We start from the raw sequence: 20,606 nt of genomic DNA, 5'->3' as shown, positions 1-20,606 counted from the left end.
ATCATACTGAATGGGCAAAAACTGGAAGCATTCTCTTTGAAATCTGGCACAAGACAGGGATGCCCTCTCTCACCACTCCTATTCAACATAGTGTTGGAAGTTCTGGCCAGGACAATCAGGCAAGAGAAAGAAATCAAGGGTATTCAGTTAGGAAAAGAAGAAGTCAAATTGTCCCTGTTTGCAGATGACATGACTGTATATTTAGAAAACCCCATTGTCTCAGCCCAAAATCTCCTTAAGCTGATAAACAACTTCAGCAAAGTCTCAGGATACAAAGTCAATGTGAAAAAATCACAAGCATTCTTATACACCAATAACAGACAAACAGAGAGCCAAATCATGAATGAACTCTCGTTCACAATAGCTTCAAAGAGAATAAAATACCTAGAAATCCAACTTACAAGGGATGGGAAGGACCTCTTCAAGGAGAACTACAAACCACTGCTCAGTGAAATAAAAGAGGACACAAACTAATGGAAGAACATACCATGCTCATGGACAGGAAGAATCAATATCGTGAAAATGGCCATACTGCCCAGGGTAATTTATAGATTCAATGCCATCCCCATTAAGCTACCAATGACTTTCTTCACAGAATTGGAAAAAAACTACTTTAAAGTTTATATGGCACCAAAAAAGAGCCCGCATTGCCAAGACAATCCTAAGCCAAAAGAACAAAGCTGGAGGCATCACACTACCTGACTTCAAACTATACTACAAGGCTACAGTAACCAAAACAGCATGGTACTGGTACCAAAACAGAGATATAGACCAATGGAACAGAACAGAGCCCTTAGAAATAATACCATACATCTACAGTCATCTGATCTTTGACAAACCTGACAAAAACAATGGGGAAAGGATTCCCTATTTAGTAAATGGTGCTGGGAAAATTGGCTAGCCATAAGTAGAAAGCTGAAACTGGATCCTTTCCTTACTTCTTATACGAAAATTAATTCAAGATGGATTAGAGACTTTAATGTTAGACCTAAAACCATAAAAACCCTAGAAGAAAACCTAGGAAATACCATTCAGGACATAGGCATGGGCAAGGACTTCATGTCTAAAACACCAAAAGCAATGGCAACAAAAGCCAAATTTGACAAGTGGGATCTAATTAAACTAAAGAGCTTCTGCACAGCAAAGAAACTACCATCAGAGTGAATAGGCAACCTACAGAACGGGAGAAGATTTTTGCAATCTACTCATCTGACAAAGGGCTAATATCCAGAACCTACAAAGAACTCAAACAAATTTACAAGAAAAAAACAACCCCACCAAAAAGTGGGCAAAGGATATGAACAGACACTTCTCAAAAGAAGACATTTATGCAGCTGACAGACACATGAAAAAATGCTCATCATCACTTGACATCAGAGAAATGCAAATCAAAACCGCTATGAGATACCATCTCACACCAGTTAGAATGGCAATCATTAAAAAGTCAGGAAACAACAGGTGCTGGAGAGGATGTGGAGAAATAGGAACACTTTTACACTGTTGGTGGGACTATAAACTAGTTCAACCATTGTGGAAAACAGTGTAGCGATTCCTCAAGGTTATAGAACTAGAAATACCATTTGACCCAGCCATCCCATTACTGGGTATATACCCAAAGGATTATAAATCATGCTGCTATAAAGACACATGCACACATATGTTTATTATGGCACTATTCACAATAGCAAAGACTTGGAACCAACCCAAATGTCCATCAGTGACAGACTGGATTAAGAAAATGTGGGATATATAAACCATGGAATACTATGCAGCTGTAAAAAAGGATGAGTTCGTGTCTTTTGCAGGGACATGGATGCAGCCGGAAACCATCATTCTCAGCAAACTATCGCAAGAACAGAAAACCAGACACTGCGTGTTCTCACTCATAGGTGGGAATTGAACAACGAGATCACTTGGACACAGGAAGGGGAACATCACACACCAGGGCCTGTTGTGAGGAGTGGGGAGGGAGGAGGGATAGCATTAGGAGATATACCGAATGTAAATGACGAGTTAATGGGTGCAGCACACCAACATGGCACATGTATACATATGTAACAAACCTGCACGTTGTGCACATGTACCCTAGAACTTAAGGTATAATAATAATAATAATAATAATAAAAGAGACTCAAAAGGATGCATGACCTGTCCTGAGATGTGGCACACAGAAACAGCAGGCCAGAGCTTGAATCCAGGGCTCCCAGCTCACCCTGCTGTCTCTCTTCTGGGACCTAGCCTTAGACTCCTGGTGGCCTCCCCTGAAATCTTGAAATAAATGTCTCGTTCTCGTCAAAAAAAAAAAAAAAAAAAAATTGTTGATACTTGCTTTATGACCCAGACAATGGTCTATTTTGTTAAACATTCCATGAGCATTTGAAAAGAATATCTCCTGCATTGCTAGATGTTGCGTTCTTCCAAGTCAGGTCTATGTTCTTACTAATTTTTGACTGCTTGTTCTATCAGTTACTGAGAGAGGAATACTAGAATCTCAAACTTTGTGGATTTATCTGTTTTTCTTTTAGTTCTACCCATTTTTGCTTAGTGTCTTTGGGGCAATGTTATTGCACGCTTAGACATTTAGGATTTTTATGTGTTCCTGATAAATCAGCCCTTTTATATTTATGAATAATTTATCTCTGCCAATACTCCTTGTCATAAATACTGCTTTGAAAAATATTAACATAGCCACATTGGCTTTCTTATGACTAGTGATAGCATGGTGTATGTTTTACTACCCTTTTCTTTCAATCTAACTCTGTCCTCATACACAAAAGTGTATTTTTTGTAAGCAGTGTATTTACTCTGTCTCTATTTGCCTTTTTAAATATTTATTTATTATACTTTAAGTTTTGGGATACACGTGCAGAACGAGCAGGTTTTTTCCATAGGTATACATGTGCCATGGTGGTTTGCTGCACGCATCAGCCCATCATCTACACTAGATATATGTCCTAATTCTCTCCCTCTCCTCACCCCCCACACCTGCTGACAGGTCCTACTGTGTGATGTTTCCCTCCCTGTGTCCATGTGCTCTCATTGTTCAACTCCCATTTATGAGTGAGAACATGCAGTGTTTGGTTTTCTGTTCCTGTGTTAATTTGCTGAGAATGATGGTTTCCAGCTTCATCCATGTCCTTGCAAGGGACATGAACTCATTCTTTTTCATGGCTGCATAGTGTTCTATGGTGTATATGTACCACGTTTTCTTTATCCAGTCTATCATTGATGGGCATTTCAGTTGGTTCCAAATCTTTACTATTGTAAACAGTGCTGCAGTAAACATATGTGTGCATGTGTCTTTATAGTAGAATGATTTATAATCCTTTGGGTGTATACCCAGTAATGGGATTGCTAGGTCAAATGGTATTTCTGGTTCTAGATTCTTTTTTTTTTTTTTGAGATGGAGTCTCGCTCTATCGCCCAGGCTGGAGTGCAGTGGCCGGATCTCAGCTCACTGCAAGCTCCGCCTCCCAGGTTTACGCCATTCTCCTGGCTCAGCCTCCCGAGTAGCTGGGACTACAGGCGCCCGCCACCTCGCCCGGCTAGTTTTTTGTATTTTTTAGTAGAGACAGGGTTTCACGGTGTTAGCCAGGATGGTCTCGATCTCCTGACCTGGTGATCCACCCGTCTCGGCCTCCCAAAGTGCTGAGATTACAGGCTTGAGCCACTGCGCCCAGCCTCTGGTTCTAGATTCTTGAGGAGTTGCCACACTGTCTTCCACAATGGTTGAACAAATTTACACTCCTACCAACAGTGTAAAAGCGTTCCTATTTCTCCACATCCTCTCCAGCATCTGCTGTTTCCTGACTTTTTAATGATTGCCATTCTAACTGGTGTGAGATGGTATCTCATTGTGGTTTTGATTTGCATTTCTCTAATGACCAGTGATGGTTAGCGTTTTTTCATATGTTTGTTGGCCACATAAATGTCTTCTTTTGAGAAGTGTCTGTTCATATCCTTCACCCACTTTTTGATGCGGTTGTTTTTTTCTTGTAAATTTGTTTAAGTTCCTTGTAGATTCTGGATATTAGCCCTTTGTCAGATGGATAGATTGCAAAAATTTTCTCCCATTCTGTGGGTTGCCTGTTCACTCTGATGGTAGTTTCTTTTGCTGTGCTGAAGCTGTTTAGTTTAATTAGATCCCATTTGTCAATTTTGGCTTTTGTTGCAATTGCTTTTGAAGACTTTGCCATGCCTATGACCTGAATGGCATTGCCTAGGTTTTCTTCTAGGGTTTTTATGGTTTTAGGTCTTATGTTTAAGCCTTTAATCCACCTTGGGTTTTTTTTTGTATAAGGCATAAGGAAGGGGTCCAGTTTCAGTTTTCTGCATATGACTAGCTAGTTTTCTCAACACCATTTATTAAATAGAGAATCCTTTCCCCATTGCTTTGTTTTTATCAGGTTTGTCAAAGATCAGATGGTTGTAGATGTGTAGCGTTATTTCTGAGGCCTCTGTTCTGTTCCATTGGTCTATATATCTATTTTAGTACTAGTACCATGCTGTTTTGGTTACTGTAGCCTTGTAATATAGTTTGAAGTCAGGTAGCATGATGCCTTCAACTTTGTTTTGGCTAGGATTGTCTTAGCTATATGGGCTCTTTTTTGGTTCCATATGAAATTTAAAGTAGTTTTTTTCTAATTCTGTGAAGAAAGTCAGGCCGGGCGCGGTGGCTCAAACCTGTAATCCCAGCACTTTGGGAGGCCAAGATGGGCAGATCATGAGGTCAGGAGATCGAGACCATCCTGGCTAACACAGTGAAACCCCGTCTCTACTAAAAAAATACAAAAAACTAGCCGGGCGTGGTGGTGGGCCCCTGTAGTCCCAGCTACTTGGGAGGCTGAGCCAGGAGAATGGCGTAAACCCGGGAGGTGGAGCTTGCAGTGAGCTGAGATCCAGCCACTGCACTCTAGCCTGGGTGACAGAGCGAGACTCCATCTCAAAAAAAAAAAAAAAGAAAGTCAATGGTAGCTTGATGGGAATAGAATCTATAATTTATAGAATCTATAAATTACTTTGGGCAGAATGGCCACTTTCATGATATTGAGTCTTCCTATCCATGAGCATAGAATGTTTTTCCATTTTTTTGTGTCCTCTCTTATTTCCTTGAGCAGTGGTTTGTAGTTCTCCTTGAAGAGGTCCTTCACATCCCTTATACATTGTATTTCTAGGTGCTTTATTCTCTTTGTAGCAATTGTGAATGGGAGTTCACTTGTGATTTGGCTCTCTGTCTATTATTGGTGAATAGAAATGCTTATGATTTTTGCACACTGATTTTGTATCCTGAGACTTTGCTGAAGTTGCTTATCAGCTTAAGGAGCTTTTGGGCAGAGATGATGGAGTTTTCTAAATATACAATCATGTCATCTGCAAACAGAGATAATTTGTTGTCCTCTCTTCCTACTTGAATACACTGTATTTCTTTCTCTTGCCTCATTGCCCTGGCCAGAACTTCCAATACTATGTTGAATAGGAGTGGTGAGAGAGGGCATCCTTGTCTTGTGCCGGTTTTCAAAGGGAATGCTTCCAGCTTTGCCCATTCAGAATGATATTGGCTGTGGGTCTGTCATAAATAGCTCTTATTGTTTTGAGATATGTTCCATCAATACCTAGTTTATTGAGTGTTTTTAGCATGAAGGGTATTGAATTTTATTGAAGGCCTTTTCTGCATCTATTGAGATAATCATGGTTTTTGTCTTTGGTTCTGTTTATGCAATGGATTACATTTATTGATTTGTATATGTTGAACGCATCCCAGGGATGAAGCCGACTTGATTGTGGTGGATAAGCTTTTTGATGTGCTGCTGGATTTTGTTTGCCAGTGTTTTATTGAGGATTTTTACATTGATGTTCATCAGGGATATTGGCCTGAAATTTTCTTTTTTTGTTGTGTCTCTGCCAGATTTTGGTATCAGGATGATGCTGGCCTCATAAAATGATCTAGGGAAGAGTCCCTCTTTTTCTATTGTTTGGAATAGTTTCAGAAGGAATGGTACCAGTTCCTCCTTGTGCCTTTGGTAGAATTCGGCTGTGAATCTATCTGGTCCTGGGCTTTTTTTGGTTGGTAGGCTATTAATTACTGCCTCAATTTCGGAGCTTGTTATTCGTCTATTCAGGGATTCGACTTCTTCCTGGTTTAGTCTTGGGAGGGTGTTTGTGTACAGGAATTTATCCATTTCTTCTAGACTTTCTAGTTTATTTGCATAGAGTTGTTTATAATATTCTCTGATGGTAGTTTGTATTTCTGTGGGATCAGTGGTGATATCCCCTTTATTACTTTTTATTGTGTCTACTTGATTCTTCTCTCTTTTCTTCTTTATTAGTCTGGCTAGCAGTCTATCTATTTTGTTAATCTTTTCACAAAACCAACTTCTGGGTTCATTGATTTTTTGAAGGGTTCTTCAGGTCTCTATCTCCTTCAGTTCTGCTCTGATCTTAGTTATTTCTTGTCTTCTGCTAACTTTTGAATTTGTTTGCTCTTGCTTCTCTAGTTCTTTTAATTGCGATGTTAGGGTGTTGATTTTATATCTTTCCTGCTTTCTCGTGTGGGCATTTAATGCTACAAATTTCCCTCTAAATACTGCTTTAAATGTGTCCCAGAGATTCTGGTACATCGTGTCTTTGTTCTCATTGGTTTCAAAGAACTAATTTTTTTCTGCCTTCATTTCTTTATGTACCCAATAGTCATTCAGGAGCAGGTTGTTCAAATTCCATGTAGTTGTGCAGTTTTGAGTGAGTTTCTTAATCCTGAGTTCTAATTTGATTGCACTGTGGTGTGAGAGACTATTTGTTATGATTTCCATTCTTTTACATTTGCTGAGGAGTGTTCTACTTCCAATTATGTGGTCAATTTTAGAATAAGTGCTATGTGGTGCTGAGAAGAATGTATATTCTGTTGATTTGGAGTGGAGAGTTCTGTAGATGTCTGTTAGGTCTGCTTGGTCCAGAGCTGAGTTCAAGTCTGAATATCCTTGTTAATTTTCTGTCTCCGTCTAATATTGACAGTGGGGTGTTAAAGCCTCTCAGTATTATTGTTTGGGAGTCTAAGTCTCTTTGTAAGTCTCTAAGGACTTGCTTTATGAATCTGGGTGTACCTGTATTGGGTGCATATATATTTAGGATAGTTAGCTCTTCTTGTTGCATTGATCCCTTTACCATTATGCAATGCCCTTCTTTGTCTTTTTTGATCTTAGTTGGTTTAAAGTCTGTTTTATCAGAGACTAGGATTGCAACCCCTGCCTTTTTTTTCTTTCCATTTGCGTGGTAAATATTACTCCATCCCTTTATTTTGAGCCTATGTGTGTCTTTGCACCTGAGATGGGTGTACTGAATACAGCACACCAATGGGTCTTGACTTTGTATCCAATTTGCCAGTCTGTGTCTTTTAATTGGGGCATTTAGCCCATTTATGTTTAAGGTTAATATTGTTATGTGTGAATTTGATCCTGTCATTCTGATGCTAGCTGGTTATTTTGCACATTAGTTGATGCAGTTTCTTCGTAGTGTCGATGGTCGTTACATTTTGGTATGTTTTTGCAGTGGCTATTTGCATTTTAAATGGAGTGGTATAGGCCATTTCCAATTAATGTCATTATTAAGATGGTTGGGTTTTAATCTGCCCATCTCTGACTTATTCCCTTATTTCTCCTTTCCTGCCTTCTTTTGAATTATTCAAATATTTTCAGTATTCTGTTTATCTCCTTTATTGAGTTTTTAGCAATTATTTCCTAATGTCACAGTATGTGTTTTTAAATTAGCACATTCTACCTAGGATTAATTTCATACCACTTTATATACAATATAAATAGTATAATTTCACCCAATACTAGTTTTAATAGTACTTTGTTTTTTGGGGGTTTTGTTTTTGTTTTTGTTTTGAGCCCAGTCTATCTGTTGGGCTCAAGCAATCCTCCCACAACAGCCTACTGAGGAACTGAGACTATGGGTACATGCCACCATGCCTGGCTAATTTTTTAAATTTTAGTAGAGATAGTGTCTTGCTATATTGCTCAGGCTGGCCTTGAACTCCTGAGCCCAAGCGATCCTCCCGCCTTGGCCTCCTAAGTTGCTGGGATTACAGGTGTGAGCTACTGCACCTGGCTAATAGTAAGTAAAAGTAATTTTACTTATTCCATTCCATTCTTCATGCTATTGTTGTGACGTCATTTATTTTAATAATAATACTTTGTTACTTTTACTTTGATTAGTCAGTGGTCTTCAGAGAAATAAAAAAAATAGTTGATAATACTATGTATACACTAAATATTCACATATTTAACGTTTACATAACTCTTCATTCCTTCTTGCAGATTCAAGTTACTATGTTGGGCCGGGCGCTGTGGCTCACGCCTGTAATCCCTGCACTTTGGCAGGCTGAGGTGGGTGGATTGCCTGAGGTCAGGAGATTGAGACTAGCCTAAACAACATGGTGAAACCTGTCTCTACTAAAAATAGAAAAATTAGCCGGGTGTGGTGGTGCATGCCTGTAATCCCAGCTACTCAGGAAGCTGAGGCAGGAGAATCACTTGCACCGGGGCGGTAGAGGTTGCAGTGAGCCAAGATGGTGCCACTGCACTCCAGCCTGGGTGACAAAGTGAGACTCCGTCTCAAAAAAAAAAAAAGAAAATCAAGTTATCATGTTAGATTATTTCCCTTCAGAGTCATTCATTTGCCTGCCTATTCCCAGAATAGGCAACCACCACTTTATGTAAAGGTCTCCTCTAGTATTTGCTCTCTATGGAAGGTTTTAAGTCTCTCTGGAATTTGTTCATGTATATTTCTTTGTCTTCAGAGTTCTCCCATGTTTAAGGAAAAATATGAGCTTTTAACTTTACCAGTGTTTTGTTTGTTTTTGGTAGGAGTGAAAGTCTTCCTAAACATCAGCTGAATCTATATTTCTTCAAGTGTGTGTCTAATGACAGTAAATTCTCTCACCTCTAATTGCCTGGAAATGTCCTTATTTCACTTTCATTTTTAAAATGAATTTTCAGCAAGATAACCTGGGTCAGTATGGGGCTATGAGAATCGATTAACCCAGTGATGCTTAACTGAGATTAGCTACTTATGTTTTCTTGCAGGTTTTGCTTAGACCTTCGGCCTCATTCACATGTACACACTTTTGTAGGGTACAGCCCACCTTTCACCCAATATTAGAGAGTTATTGAAGGTTTACTATAGGCCAACTACTTATCATATACTATATCTCTTTTTATCTCTGTGAGAAGCACATAAGACATAACAGAAGTAGAGAAAAGAAAGAAAGAATAATAGCTAGTTCTTATACAGTATTACCAAGTGTCAGGCATTGTTCTGAGCATTTTGCATGTTTGTACATATATGTGTACACACACACACACACACATACACACACACACATTTAATCCTCACATCAACCTCATAGATAGATACTATTTTATTATTTCTGCTTTACAAACGAAGAGTCCAAGAAACTACAGGGGTTAAGTAACTACCACTCAACCCCTCTAAAGCACACACAATATATAAATAGAATTCAGAATTCAAATCTAGTCAAGTTGGTTCCAGAATCTATGCTTTTAACCATCTCATTACTGGTAATATGATTCTCATTTTACAGAGAAGAGCACCGAATTTTAGCAGAGTTAGGTGAACTCTGCTAGTAAGTCACTGCTAGTAAGTGGCAACACTAGGGTTTGAATCAGGCTCCAAAGCCCTTGCTCTTTTCTCTGTACCATTCTTCTTCCCAAAGGAGATAAGAAAAATGTTTTCACTTTTAGAATTCTACTTTCGAAGGATTCTGTGAGAATTTCATGAGGGCTTGAGAGGGGACCAAACAGCTTCCTTTTGGTCTTAGTGATAATGATGTCTTCTCAAGCATATGGTGTCTTGACCTATTTATAGCCAGGCACTGCGACAGGGTTGCTTTTCCCACTGACATGTATTAATTCCGAACATCTCTCTCTTTACTCCCTCTCAGATTGCTCTCGAGCCTCATAGCTGAGCATGTTACTGTACTGATAGCTCTATGAATGTTTGCTTTGGGAGTGGAAGGATGGCAGAGCTCAACCTCGAGGTCCTCTGCCTACACTGGGGATATGTGATGCTCACCTGACACGTGCATATTCCTTTGGGCTTGAACACATGTGTTCCTTTGGTGTTTCATGCATTTGCCAGCCAGAAAGGCAGTCCTTGAGTGGATCTGATAGACAAAGTATCTATTTTGTTAAGATTCCCAGGCTCAGACTGGGAGAGGGAGTTGGTTGTGCTGTGCAGGCTGTTTACACGGTGAGCCTGGAGTACTGTGGAGGCTCCAGGGTGTTTTCTGCTGTGGGAGCCACATGGAGCATATGGGTCTAATCTCTGACACTGACCACCCTTCTTTGCAGTGTGGAGGCTGCCAGCATTGGATTCGTTGTTGTTATCGACAGACGAAGAGACAAGTGGAGCTCTGTAAAGGCGTCCTTGACACGAATAGCCGTAAATATTTTTGTGCTTTTATTATAAAAGTCATTTAAATTGTCTGTTTAACTATTTCATATCAAAGTCCTAGTGAAAAGGCAATTATTTTATGTCAAATTTTGGGAAGGTCTTTGTAACAGGTGCTGTTTTGTCACATCCCTATCTCCTCTGCCATCTGCAGGTCACCTGCACACAATTCTGAGCATGTCAAAGACTTCCTAAGGCTCTCTACCTACTGACTTCTCTGGTCACTGAAGAGGGGCAGGTGGGGAGTACTGGAAAGTTAATGCCCCAGGGGTAACCTGCGACCATTGAGTTAGAGGATTTGGTAGATAAACACCCCAGCTTCCAGACCCACAGTGGGGCAATTCTGAGGTGTGTTCCACACAGTATCGCAGAGAGTCTCAGCCCCCTTTGCCTACAGTAGTAACCACCTCATTGAGACATTGCCACTCTATTCATTGTTGTCTTCCTTAGCATTCCCTCATTCGAGCTTCCTGGAATCACTTCCCCGACAAAATACCTGAACCAATCCTTGTCCAAGGATTTGCTTTGGGGGCAATTCAATTTAAGACAGTCTTTATTTCAGTATTATTATTATTATTATTAAGACAGTGTGTCACTGTGTCAACCAGGCTGGAGTGCAGTGGCACGATCTCAGCTGACTGCAACCTCTGCTTCCCGGGTTCAAGTGATTCTCCTGGCTCAGCCTCCCAAGTAGCTGGGATTACAGGCATGCACCACCACGCTTGGCTAGTTTTTGTATTTTTAGTAGAGACGGGGTTTCACCATGTTGGCCAGGCTGGTCTCGAACTCCTGACCTCAAGTGATCTGCCCACCTCGGCCTCCCAAAGTGTTGGGATTATAGGTTTGAGCCACTGTACCTAGCCAAATTATTTATTCATATATTAGAAAGACAATGGCAAAAACAGATCCAATGATATTTAAGTAGCATGGTGGGAGGTGTGCTTGCATTTGGATTAAATTATATCACCTTGGATTGGCCTCCTTTTGCTTATAGTCTGCTTTTGAACCCTATTTGTTGTCTTTCAGCAAGTAGATGTGTCCTTCCTCTGTAGAGACCTCAGACTTTTGAACTCTGCCACAAGCAGAGACACCTTAGGGCCAGCTAAGTCAACATTTTTACCTGAGCATAGCCCCTCTGGGGCAGTTGGGACTGGCTAAAGAGGATGGATGTGGTAGTGTGGTAAAGCAGGACAGGAGAAGAACATTTGAAACCTCACTTAAACCTGCTTGCAGAGGGAGTCACACACGCAAACATGCACACACACGGAGTCCCTGTCAGATTGCTCTAGAGCCTCATCCAAATTCACAAATTATGCCTCAGCCAATACTTTCCATCTTGGGACAACAAAGCATGAGGTTCTTCTGTTAGGAGCTTGCATTTAAAGATGGGGAAGGGAGTCCTCCCATCACTGCATGGATTGTTTTCTCCCTTTAGTTTAGTTTTGGATATAGGATTTATCTTTGGGATAACTGCAGCCATGATTGATGCCCATGACTATTCCAGTCTGGCCTCTAGAGAGTTCTAGCTTTCCAGGGTCCATACATAATACATGAGTAATCTAATATCTGAGCCTAATTTGTTCCAGAATTACATTGATCATTTTATATGTAAAACATGCTATAGTGCAGGAATCCCCAAATCTGTCTACCGGCCAGAACCTCTTCACGTGCTTGTTGGAAATACTGATACCTAGATTTCATCCCAGTCCTAGTGAATCAAAATAGTCTGGAGTAAAGACTTGATTTAGATTTAAAAAAAAAAAACAAAACCCCATAGGAGGTTGCTTTGGGGGAACCACTGGAAGAATGGAAAGCCATGGCAGTTCCCATGGAGACCTGGATTCCTAAGTTTGCCCCTAAGCAATTACATGAACCTGGGCTATCTCATTGCTCAGAACCTTGCCTTAAGATGAGGGCAATACTTTCTGAAAGCAACTTAGCAATAATATACATCAAGAATACTTAAAATACTAACTCTTTGATTCAGTAATTATTCGACGATTCTAGCCTCAGAAAATATTCCAAGATGTGGATAAAGATGTTCATTTCAGTATTATTTACAATAATAAAATTATCAAAAAGCCTAAATGATTAACAATAAGGGATTGGTTAAATAAACTGAACACCCATAAAAAATAGTATTTCCAAAGAATTTATTAATAACAGGAATAAAAGCCTGTGGTATAACATTAAGTGAAAAGGCCAGTTACAAAATATTTTAATAATATGAGCCATGATAAAGATATTTAAACAAAGAAAACATCCTATAAGTAAACAGATGGAAATATTAAGTATGGCTGTGAAAACCCATGGGTGAGTTTTCACTTTCTAATGTATACTTTTATTAATTTTCCAATTTTTCTATAAATAATATGAATCATTTTTACAATCAGAAAACATTTTTGCTTGCTCGTTTGGTTAGCTTTGGTTTTTCAGGAGGGGTTACGCTTATCTGACATCTAAGGTCTCTTTCAGCCCTGAAATCTAGTGAGATTTACGTCATGGCATTCATTTTAACTTTTCCTTCAGTGGTCTTGATCTTAGGTAAGGGGAGACCAACGTAGACCCTGGTAATGGGTATGACATTTTCTGTCTCCTCCTGACACTTTTCCTGATGCTTGCAGGTGGCATTTCCAGGAAACTTACAGCTTATATTCATCCTTCGTCCATCTCGCTTTATCCAGAGGACGTTTACTGACATTGGCATTAAATACTATCGAAATGAATTGAAAAAGAAAGTGCCGGTAAGCTTGACCTTTCATCTTGTCTCATTTGGTTAGGGCATCTGGTGAAGATGGTATTTGGGCAGGGTTTCTGGGCAAGGTAAGATTCAACAGGTAGAGAGGGAGAAAAGCGTTTTCTGGGCTGAGGGAACCATATGTGTGAAGGCATAAAGGTGGGAAGTACACACTGGACGGAGGCCCATGGGAAGCTTCATTTTTGTTGGAACAGGTAAACAGTAATTTTTTGGAGGAAAGAGTAAGAAACATGGACTAGATCTTCAGTGTGAGGATGCAGGGTTTGGATTTTATTCAGTAGACAGTGGGGATCCAGGGAAGGTTTTCTTTTTTCTTTTTTTTTTTTGAGACAGAGTTTCTCTCTTGTCACCTGGGCTGGAGTACAATGACGCAATCTCAGCTCACCATAACCTCCACCTCCTGGATTCAAGTGATTCTCCTGCCTCAGCCTCTCTAGTAGCTGGGATGACAGGCATGCGCTACCACGCTTGGCTAATTTTTGTATTTTTAGTAGAGACGGGGTTTTACCATGTTGGTCAGGCTGGTCTTGAGCTCCTGACCTCAAGTGATCCACCCACCTCAGTTTCCCAAAGTGTTGGGATTACAGGCGTGAGCCACCACACCAGGTGCCAGGGAAGGTTTTCTAGCTGGGGAGTGAGTGACATGGTAAAATTCGTCTGAAGGTGGTGTCTAAAATGATAGAAAGGGACTTGTGAAGAAGCTAAATTGTACAGGTGAAACAAAACACAGATCTGAAATATAGGGGTGACATAAATACAGGAAACTAAAGTAAAAAGTCAACATTGTGATTCTCAGAAGAAAAAAACAAAACTAGAAGATTCAAAATTTTACCTATAACTTTGGCAAACAGATATGAGAAAACAAGCACTCTTATATTTTGCTGGTAGGAATGGAGTTGGTAATGAGCAATGTGAAGGACTAATTATCAGTATTTATAGAAAATTCAAATGTACACCCTCTTTCACCCACCTGTAAAGTTATTCTATAGATATTTTCACACATCTGGACAAAGCTGCTTAGACAGCAATGTTCATTATTAAGCTGTGTATAAAGGTAAAAGATTGAGAATAACTTAATGCTTGACAGTAGGGGACTGGTTAAATAAATAATTATCTACCCAATCAGTGAAATACTTTGTAGCCAATAAAAGTGGTAAGTTACGGTACAACCACAATGGAAACAGCTGAGAGTTTCTTTTTTCTTCTGCTTTTTTTTTGAGGTGGAGTCTTGCTCTGTTGCCCAGGCTGGAGTGCTGTGGCGCAATTTCAGCTCACTGCAACCTCCACCTCCTGCGTTCAAGTCATTCTCCTGCCTCAGCCTCCCAAGTAGCTGGGATTACAGGTGCCCATCACCACGCCCAGCTAATTTTTGTGTTTTCAGTAGAGATGTGGTTTTACCATGTTGGCCAGGCCGGTCTTGAACTTCTGACCTCAAGTAAACCACCCGCTTCAGCCTCCCAAAGTGCTAGGATTACAGGCGTGAGCCACTGTGCCTGACTGATAGTTTCTTTAAAAGTAAACATACACCTAACCTATGACCCAACCAGGAGAAATGAAAACACAAATTCACAAAAAGACATACACAGGAATGTCCATCAGCTGGTCAACGGAAAAGTATATATAAGTTGTGGCACATTTATATAATGTAATACTATTAAGCAATAAAAAGGAGTGAAGTACTGATACGTTCAACAACATGGATACATTTCAAACATATTCTCTTGAGAGAAAGAAGCTAGACACTAAGCAGTATGATTATGATTCCTTTTAGAAAAGGTTCAAGAATAGGCAAAACTATGTTGTGATAGAAAATCAAAACAGTGGCTGCTGTTAGGGATGAGGGTGGTGGAGACTAGTTGGAAGGAGACAAAAGGAACTTTCTAGGAAGTGTTCCATATCTTTTTTTTTTGAGATGGAGTTTCGCTCTGTTGCCCAGGCTGGAGTGCAATGGCGTGATCTTGGCTCACTGCAACCTCTGCCACCCGAGATCAAGTGATTCTCCTGCCTCAGCCTCCTGGGTAGCTGGGATTACAGGCGCCTGCCATTACGCCTGGATAATTTTTGTATTTTTTTTTAGTGGAGATGGGGTTTCACTATGTTGGCCAGCCTGGTCTCGAACTCCTGACCTCAGGTGATCCAACCACCTTGGCCTCCCAAAATGCTGGGATTACAAGCGTGAGCCACTGCACCCAGCCCTTTCTTCGTCTTTTATGCTACTTAAGTGATACATGTCCTTCTCGGAGTATTGCCTGGAAGCCCACGGTGCTCATCTGTCTCCTATTGGTGATGTGAATTTTGATCCCCTAGTCAAAGTGTTGTCCACTTTCCCAAATATTAAATAGATTCTTCCCCTCGCAACTACTAATCTTTGCAGAGACACTTTAAGATCATGCAAATATCTACTCCTCTAAAAAGTCCAATCTCTCTTTAATATCCATTGAAGATTCTTGCCTGAAACAACCTTTATTTATTGGTTACAAAATAATGGTTTTTCAACTCCAGCACTCTCATCATTTACTAATCAGAAGTTGGTATTTTACTGTAAGCTACAGCTTTCCCTTCTCCCCTATTTGTATATTATAGTTTTGGATTCTTAGTTTTTCAGTGGTTTGTAATTCTTTGCTGCTGTCAAATATTGTGGTGCTCCAGCTGTCCCAGATTTGGCCAGTGGGAACCCCTTCAAGCTGACTCTTGTGTCCTTGTGACATGTCCCTATCATGTTTTTTTTGGCACTTCCTTACTTTCTGGCCTAATGTGATCATCTAGGCCTCAGGCATGCTCTGATCCAGCTTTGTTACCGGCCATTTCTCTCAAGAGCCCTGGTTCCTTTTGGTGTTGAAAAGTATTAGAGTCCAAGATCTGGATGCAAGATGTGCTATTACTACTTGATATCTTTGTTTATAGGCTCTTTCAGCAGACAGCAGCTGTAAATATATGCATGTATATGCACATATACATGTACATATTTGTAATTACAAATATTCTAGAAATCACAAGTTCATACTGATACCTTAAATTTCAGTCCATGTAAGATGTGTATTTAAGTCAAGGGGAGAACAGTATATCCAGTAGATTCCCATTTGGATAAAATAAGAGAGCCATATATATGATTGTGCATAGATCATCTTGAGAAGGATATACAAGATATACAAGAAGCTGGTTAAACTGGTTGCCTTCTGGATCTCCACCTAGATGGCTGGGGGTAAGTGGGAAGAGGGAGGATTTTTCTATTTAGATAGACTTTTTCTGTTCAAATGTATTGCTATCTATAAATATTATCTATTCAAAATTAACAAAAAATAGCTTTAATTAAAATTACTCTGAAAGAGGGCCGGACACGATGGCTCACGCCTATAATCCCAACATTTTGGGCGGCTGAGGTGGGCGGATCATCTGAGGTCAGGAGTCCAAGACCAGTCTGGCCAACGTAGCAAAACCCTGTCTCTACTAAAAATACAAAAATTAGTCGGGCATGGTGGCACGCACCTGTAGTCCCAGCTACTTGGGGGTGCTGAGGCAGGAGAATCGCTTGAACCCAAGGAGGCAGAGGTTGCAGTGAGCCAAGATCGTACCACTGCACTCCAACCTGGGCGACAGAGCAAGAGCCTGTCTCAATAAATAAATAAATAAATAAATAAATAAATAAATAAATAAATAAAATTACTCTGAAAGAATGGTTAACCCATCTCAGTGAAGACTTGCCATCTTAGACAAGGAATTTTTCTCATTTTTCTCTCTCCTTTCCCACTCTTATTTTCCTTGTTTGGGTTCTGTCTTATATTAATAATCAGATTTCTGAAAATCCTTTCTTTTCTACTTTGGGGATTAGCCAAACTCAAAATGAATTTCCCATTCTATTTTAAGTACTCATTTTTTAAATACTTGAATGTTTAAGGAAAATGTAAGGCCTGAGTTCTTTGCTCAGTTTTCCTAACTTGAGTAACTGTTGATGTTTGGAAAGAGATGGAGACCAACAAGAAGCCAATGACTTGTCATCATCCTCATGAGTCCCTTCGTGCCTCCCCTTCAGAAATGAAGAGTCATCAATTCTTCTTGCCACTCAAAAACGTTTGGAATTGGAACTGAGCATTTGACCAAACGTCATGCATATTTCCCTGATTGCACATAAAACACATGTGTTTTATACATATTATACATATGATCTAGGCATGCTCATATGTACACAGATACATTTGTGACTTATGCCCTCCTTTTCACATGGTGCATCTCTACCTAGGAGGGACTGAACATCTACTTTATCTCGATACTCTGACTTTCGCTACCTCTATTTGTGGTAGTGTAGGTTGATTCCCTACCTGTCCTGCTTTTGATTTTAAACTTAAAATCAACTTTTGAAAATGCTCTCAGTCACCCAAACCCTGGGTACATTGAGTAGGGCATTCTTTAATGCAAGTTCACCCCATAAGTTACCATTTCACCTGACGCACAAGGTCACACTCCCTGGTAGCGCTGATGCTCCAGATACAGCAGAGTCTGAAGTCACCAAGCTTGATGAAATCTAACTTCGAAATACGTGTTGCCTTCTCAATGGCAGTTCAAACTGTCGGTTTGTCTTCTTTATTTTTAAAACGTGGTTGTGATATTAGCACTTTACTTTGTAGCTTCCTAGCCTCTCTTATATTATAACAGCTTCCTGGTCATTTCTAGATAGATAATTATATTTTCACGTGTTGCGGGGAAAGGAGTTTATTTTGCCTGACTGGTATAGGAATCAGGTGGGCCAAGGATGTAATTGTAGTCAAGTGACATCCTCCCTCTACCTTTATCTATGGAGGCGAAGTACTTTGATGTAGTAAATGGTTTTGGTTTTTGTTTCGTTTTGTTTGAGACAGTGTCTTGCTCTGTCACCCAGGCTGGAGTGCAGTGGCACCATCAGGACTCACTGCAGCCTCAACCTCCTGGGCTCAAGTCATCCTCCCACCTTGGCCTCCCAGTAGATGGTTTCTGAGTCCCTGTTGCTGGCCAGGCACTTCCCTATTCTGGAACAGCTGTACTCATAGCAGCCCCACAAAACTGTTAATGTGAAGTCACCAAGGCAGTCTTGTAAAACTCCTGAAGAGGCTATGATTGTGGAAACTGGTTGCTTAAAATGGAGTTTGTGTCAGAATACAGGAAATGCTTCTTGTGCAGTTTGGTAAAGTTGGTGGGGCCACATGAAGAGACAGATTTGGAAGGAAGAAGTTTATAATATTCACATGTCCCAGAGGTCGGGGTCGCCTCATGCCACATGGGCCACTGGGGAAGCACCAAGCTTTGGTCAGGAGGCAGAAGAAGGAGGCAGAGGAAAGTCTAGGCCAGAGTGTTTACTGGAGTTTCTGCAGGCAAAGCAAGGCAGGATTTAGTATGGACTAGTTAGAATAACTCCTGCAGTCTTTGGGGTATAAGGGTTGTCCCTTTGTCACTTGGTACCTGGCCCTGGGATGACTTAGGGCAAGGTGAACATTGGCCTGGTGTGTGAGAGTTTGATAAGGCGGTGGTTGGGGATTTGGATTTGAGACTGTTTTGCATATGAAAGGCCTGCTCCCAGCTAACCCCTTCGCAGTCTCTAAGAAGTGGTTAGCCCTGGGGTGGGGGTGGCGTGGCAGTCTCTTCCTAATCATGGAGGCCACAAATGCCGGAGCCTCAAGAGTACAGAAAATAAGAAAATGTGGCTCATGTAATTGACCTGTGATGACAGGATGCCAGATAGACAAAAACAGAATCTAAGAAAACACAGAAAAAATGTTTTAAGGCCAGTTTTACATGCTCAGTGTGTCCTGTGGGTTTGATGATTAGAATTATTCTGCTTTTTTTTTCACTATATAGAATATATAAAAACTTTCTAAAAATTTCTATCCTGTAAAGATTAAAAGAAGAAAAAAATATGTTGGGAAACTGCCTCTCGTTTATTTTTGAAATTTTTAAATTTACATCAGGTAAAATTCACTCTCTTTGGTATACAGTTCTCTGAAGTTTGACAAATGCATGGCGTTATTCAGTCACCACAATCAAGATACAGAACGGTCCCATCACCAAGCAAAACTTCCTCACTGTGCCGCTTTGTAGCCAGCCCCTCTCCCCATCTCTAATCCCTGGCCGCCACTGATTGGCTCTCCATCCTTATAGTTTTCCTTTTGGCAGAGAGTGATACAAATGCAATTCCCTCCATGTGCTGCATAACAACATTTTGGTCAACAATGGACCACATACACAACGGTGGTCCCATAAAATTATAAAACTGTATTTTTACTGTACTTTAAAAAAAATTTTTTTTTTTTTTTTTTTTTTTGAGACGGAGTCTCGCTGTGTCGCCCAGGCTGGAGTCCAGTGGCCTCATCTCAGCTCACTGCAAGCTCCGCCTCCAGGTTCACGCCATTCTCCTGCCTTAGCCTCCCGAGTAGCTGGGACTACAGGCACCCGCCACCACGCCCGGCTAATTTCTTTTTGTATTTTTAGTAGAAACGGGGTTTCACTGTGTTAGCCAGGATGGTCTCGATCTCCTGACCTAGTGATCCGCCCACCTCGGCCTCCCTTTTTTTTTTTTTTTTTTTTGAGACAGGGTCTTGGTCTGTCATCTGGGCAGGAGTGCAGTGGTGTGATCATGACTCACTGTAACCTCAAACTCTGGGGCTCAAGCTATCCTCCCACCTCAGCCTCTTGAGTAGCTGGGACTACAGGTGCGTACCACCATGCCCAGCTGATTTTTTTTTTTTTTTACTTTTTTATTTTTTCTAGAGGCAGGGGTTTCCCTGTATTGCCCATGCTGGCCTTAAACTCCTGGGCTCAAACGATCTTCCTGTATCAGCTTCCCAAAGTGTTGGGATTACACACATGAGCCACCGCCCCTGGCCCCTTTTCTATGTTTAGATATGTTTAGATGCAGAAATACTTCCCATTTTGTTATACTTGCCTACAGTATTCAGTGCAGTAACATGCTGTACAGGCAGTTAGCCCAGGCGTGTAGCAGGCTGTACCATCTGGGTTTGTGGAAGTGCACTTTACGACTAAGCAGCAACGAAATTACCTAATGGCGATTTTCTCAGAATTGATCTGTCATTAAGTGACACATGACTGTGTGTACTGAGTAGCCTTGGAGTCTAACTTCTTTCATGTAGCATAAAACAGCTGGGGTTCATCCATGATGCTTGGTATGTCTATAGTTCGTTCCTTTCATTGCTGAATATTATCTCATATTGTAGAAGTGCCAGTTTATCCATTCACCATTCACCAGGAAAAAAACATTTGAGTTGTTTCTAGTTTTTAGTGATTAAGAATAAAGCTACAGCCAAATACGGTGGCTCACACCTGTAATCCCAAAACTTTGGGAGGCTGAGGTGGGTGGATCACTTGAGTCAGGAGTTTGAGACCAGCCTGCCAAATT

At 40.6% G+C, this 20,606-nt stretch overlaps 1 protein-coding gene across 3 annotated transcripts in view; it reads left to right on the top strand.

Moving 5' to 3' along the window:
* The window catches only part of MCF2L2 (MCF.2 cell line derived transforming sequence-like 2), a 252,757-nt gene that overhangs the window by 86,531 nt on the left and 145,620 nt on the right, over window positions 1-20,606 (top strand). For all 3 annotated transcript variants that reach the window (XM_033211822.1, XM_033211821.1, XM_033211820.1), the window contains exons 4-5: window positions 10,368-10,458; window positions 13,092-13,211. In XM_033211822.1, coding sequence (XP_033067713.1) covers window positions 10,368-10,458; window positions 13,092-13,211 — 211 coding nt within the window. The remainder of the gene's footprint in view (window positions 1-10,367; window positions 10,459-13,091; window positions 13,212-20,606) is intronic.

This window comes from Trachypithecus francoisi, unplaced genomic scaffold, assembly GCF_009764315.1.
Source record: "Trachypithecus francoisi isolate TF-2019V2 unplaced genomic scaffold, Tfra_2.0 Lachesis_group0, whole genome shotgun sequence".
NCBI classification, from domain to species: domain Eukaryota; kingdom Metazoa; phylum Chordata; class Mammalia; order Primates; family Cercopithecidae; genus Trachypithecus; species Trachypithecus francoisi.
This window is presented reverse-complemented; position numbering and strand designations above follow the sequence as displayed.